Source organism: Fulmarus glacialis, unplaced genomic scaffold (assembly GCF_000690835.1).
Source record: "Fulmarus glacialis isolate BGI_N327 unplaced genomic scaffold, ASM69083v1 scaffold10376, whole genome shotgun sequence".
Lineage (NCBI taxonomy): Eukaryota > Metazoa > Chordata > Aves > Procellariiformes > Procellariidae > Fulmarus > Fulmarus glacialis.
Genome location: NW_009218750.1, coordinates 1 through 4,390, shown reverse-complemented (window position 1 = coordinate 4,390; position 4,390 = coordinate 1). Strand labels below are relative to the sequence as shown.

Here is a 4,390-nt window from a genome sequence, read left to right as displayed (position 1 = left end):
AAAGTTACAGTAGAATTCAGTCTGAACAATTTCTTATGAACTAAACAATTTTTCCTTTGTCTAAGAAGAGCAATCCTCACAAAATGCATTTTCTGGCTTTTGGTTTGGGCTCCTTTTTTGTTGTTTGTTTTAAACAAAACTTTGAAATACTCTGTGGATATATTTTACATACTACAAGAATACAGGATGGCTTTATGAAATTACAACTTCCAAACAGTCTTCTGAGAAACTGTAAAAGTTATGTACTAGCAATATTCTATCTTCTTTGACTTAAAAGTGCATACACATTCAAAGGTTTCACACATTTCCCAGACATCTTTTAACATACACAAATCACATCAGGTGTTTTTATTCTCAAGGGGAAGAAAGTAGTTAAAACAAATTCACAATTTTAAGAAGTGTTCCGTGGGAAGTGTGCTACATTTTTTCTTCTGTGAAATCAAACCAAGAGGATCTGTTGACAAGTCTCTTTGGCAGTCTTAGTATCAATGGTTGTCTCTCTGGACACTCTAGGAAGGAAATCCTGGCGGAAGGCAGTTGACTGGAAGGCGCTGCTGGTGCTTCTTGAACGTAGCTGGTTACAGTTTCTCTGTGAGGGGTGTTAGTACTGGTATCCGCTATGATAAGACTCTGATCAGCTGCTGTTTCTCGAAGTCCAACATCAGCATTTCTAATGTCACCATCTAAGTCTCCCCTTCTCGTAGGAATATTGTACTTTTTGGCTGCTCCTCCAGTTTCCTCACCAACTCTGTAAACATCTTCACATCCTGTCCTTCCCAGAAAAGAAGATGGAGAGTCATTTTCCCTCTCATTTATCCGAGTTGTGCCTGTCCAAGTAATACTGCTGTCACATTCTGTACTTTCTGGCTCCTTGCTACTATCACTATCAATTGTAATCACCACTGGAGAAGAATGTGCTGAGTTACTCATGTGATGTTTCCGGTGTTTCTTCTTATGCTTTTTCTTCTTCTTTTTAAGATGCCTTGTTGTGTCTGTTGCTTTTCCTTCATAGACTATCTCCACACTTGGACTCCTCATCTTTTTTTTCTTTTTCTTATGCTTTGTCTCGTTGCTTGCTCGATTGTCTGAAAGGCTATCTTCATTTTTGTAGCAGTCGCTGAATTTTGAGGAATTTTTCTTGGGGTCATTTTCTCTTTCTAGACCTGTGCTCTCCATGAATGCGTTCTCCAAGTGGCGAGTTTTGTACTTCCTTTTTCCACCAGGCTTTTCACTTTTCAATCTGTCAGTTCCTCCAGAAGGGGTCCTTGACCTGTTGCTTGACCGACTCCTTGACCTGCATCTTTCATAACAGTAATAGTGTCTCTCATGGACTCCCCTCTGGCTATGCAGATCTGTCCTTTCAACAAATGATCGCATCCTGTATTCTGGACTAGCAGATGGCCTTGAGTAGAGAGCATTAGACTGAGTCCTCCTCCTGCTGGAAGATTCATAGCCATCTCCGAACACCTTTCGACTACAGAAAGCGTAACCCCACTGGTATCTACTTTGATAATTGTCTCTTACATAATAACGATCACTGTCTCTACTTCTTGATCTCCTTTTGCTGTGGCCTTTGCTACGTGATCGTGATCTGCTTACTTCTCTGGATGGAGTGCTCTCATGACTTAGAGAGCCTCTCTGGCTTTTTAGAGAGCCCCTGATGTCATGAGCCCTGGACCTCCTGCTGCTTCTTTTGCTCCTATGTTTGCTACTATCCCTGCTTCTCGATCGTCTCCTTTTAAGTTGGCTTTTGCTACGATGCTCCCTCCTAGACCGATGGCCATGACTGCCTCCACTGTTCCGTGAACAGGATTGTGGGCTCCTGGACTTTCCCTTTCTAGACAATCTGTGATTCCAAGGGGAGCATACTGTGTCACTCCCTAGAGAGGGGCTCCAGCTCAAGTCCTGTGGAGACAGATCTTTTACCTTACATTTGTTCACCTCATCATCTTTTGACTCTGTCTTCTCAACTGCAGGAGATAAGCAGCTTCTACAACTACCTACACCCTTGTATGTGGGGGAATGTGGCGAGAAACTCCTGCTTGGTTCACTATCGCTCCAGCTGCGACACTGGATTGGCTGCTGTTTCTTCACATCTTCCCTTTTCTCTTCCCTCATGGACTCCTCAGAGTCTGAGGACAGCTCAACCACTTCTGGTGTCCTCTCAGCTAATGGCTTAACATACCCAACAATAACACAATTATCTGAGGAAGAGTCACTGTCGTTTGAGTCAGCATTAGCCTGTAACTGAGTTTGCAGTTTGGTTCTTCGACTCTTTGTAGCAGAGTCCTCATCAGAACTTTCTGATGTCTCCAGAGAAGAAGCTATGGTTGCACGAACCTCTTCTGAAATGGAATAGGAAGGCCCCGGAGTTTCATCATCCCAGGGGGCCTGACCAAGACCAGTCACAGACAAACTGTTACCTGGCCCTTGAGAATATGCCATATCTGGAGATATTGTAATAATTGACGAGTCTGAGTGGCTTCCTTCATCATATGATGGCGCAGGACAGTCATAATTGGCATGTTGATCATATGCTTCTAAGTTAAAAGGACAACGGGCAAAACTGATGAATTCATGTAAGAAGTGTTCAGTCCGATTCAGCAAAAATGGCTTTAAATCGTCAGCAAAGGCCTGACTTTCCAGATCATACCTAGTCACATTACTCATGATAATGTGCTGTACAATATTAACCAAAGATCCATGGGCACCAAACAGGACTGTAAGTTCTCGCTTCAACCAAGGAACCAACCTGTGAAGACAAGCAGGGTTGCGGCGAAAAAACTCTGCTGAAATGTCACGATAGCGGCCACCATCCTGAATACTACGAATACGCACACCAGTACGGTACAGAGCTCTGCGGAAGTTGATCATGTCCTCCTCCTGAATCTGCCGCAGAGATCTGCCCTCTGCGCTAGCCTGCCTCCTTGAGGCCAGCCTCCTTATCATCTGCTGAATCTCTCCGTCTCTCTGCCGCACTGGTTCACTCGACAACCCTTCAAACAATATCCCGTTATCTGGAGGGGACAGCGTCCTTCGGGAAGGGGAACTGCCTTCCCTGCGGCGTTCCCCTGTTAAGGTGGTACGGTAACGAAATCTCCGGCCATCAGGGCTGGCAAAAGAGCTATTCTCTGAAGGGCTGAGTATGTACTCCTTAAAGTCATCTTCAGCACGAATTGTATGGAAAATGGAAAAAAAGGGTTGCTTGCAGAGGGGGCATTCTGCTTTGTTTTTTGACCACTCCTGGACACAGCGGAAACAGAACCTATGCAAGCAGCGATCTAGATACGCAACATTGTCAAATCTATCCAAGCAGATGGGGCATTTGGAGTCAGGAGATGCATCTGTTGGCAGCTTGCTAGTGCTGGCTTTTGGCGAAAAGTTGCTATCTTCTGAAAACTGCTTATCTGCTGAAGTCATGTTCTACAAAAAAAAGAGACAAAAGATCATTGCTATCTCAGAGAGACAAAAATGTTAAAGTCTAGGCACAGAAACCCGTAACAGTTGCCTTTAAGGTTGCAAAACCCAGCATTAGCACTGAGAGAACACGGAACAAAGAGGCAGCACGACCTGACTACTTTGGTTGGCTTCTCTTCACAGTGAGATCTGGCTCTTCAGTGTTAAAAGTTTTAAACAGAGCTTGAATCACGCTGGCATATATGAAGGTAACAGGCAGGTCTTTATCTTCCTCCCCACTCATAAATAACTGCTTTGATGTGGTCAGTAAGTTTATGATTAACACGGTATCCTCCAAAACACACTTCCAAAAGAGACCAGCGTTTACATATGAAAAATGTGAGAACAGCTAGTTATTCTTTAAGAAAAAAAGTCAAAACAAGCAATTGCACTCAAACTAAACTACCAGTATCCAAGTTCTCCTGCACCTCTCCTGTTCCTGCACCCTCTGCCCGTGTTTTGCTGGGCACTCATGCTGGACCACACAGAGACAACCTTCAGGGATGTGCTCCAGCCTAAATTAGTCTTTGTTTTTATGACTGAAGCAGAAACAGCCAGGTGTCATTCCTACACCCATCCTCAGGTACACGCTGCCTCTGTATCCAGTCAGGCTGTCAAGCATGGTTAGCAATAAATCCATCTATTTTAAAGTTACTTTTGGTAGCATTATCCTAAGGCATTATAATTCTGTGGAAATAAGTTACCGTGCTACTTCAAAACACATTAGCCCACCTTTTGCAGCTCGCCCAGGAGCAGGTCGTAACCACCTGCAGGACACCGGGCACGAAGCAAGACAGGCAGACGGACACGCACGCACGGGGGGGACGCACGGACGCAGTCCGCACAGGCAGACGCTTGTGTCACAAGCGCACACGCACGGCGGGAAGGGCACCGCGCCCCCCCGGTGCGACACCACCCGCCCGCTGCGGGACGC

At 45.1% G+C, this 4,390-nt stretch overlaps 1 protein-coding gene across 1 annotated transcript; it reads right to left on the bottom strand.

Annotated features, from left to right (window-relative positions):
- Window positions 1–417: 417 nt before the first annotated feature.
- TOPORS (topoisomerase I binding, arginine/serine-rich, E3 ubiquitin protein ligase) lies at window positions 418–3,420 on the bottom strand. Its single transcript, XM_009580133.1, has one exon. The coding sequence runs from the start codon at window positions 3,418–3,420 to the stop codon at window positions 418–420; it is 3,003 nt and encodes a 1,000-aa protein (XP_009578428.1).
- Between the last annotated feature and the right edge of the window lie 970 nt (window positions 3,421–4,390).

Excerpts from the sequence above, each read along its gene's own strand:
- TOPORS (XM_009580133.1), bottom strand. The coding sequence starts at position 3,420 with ATGACTTCAGCAGATAAGCAGTTTTCAGAAGATAGCAACTTTTCGCCA.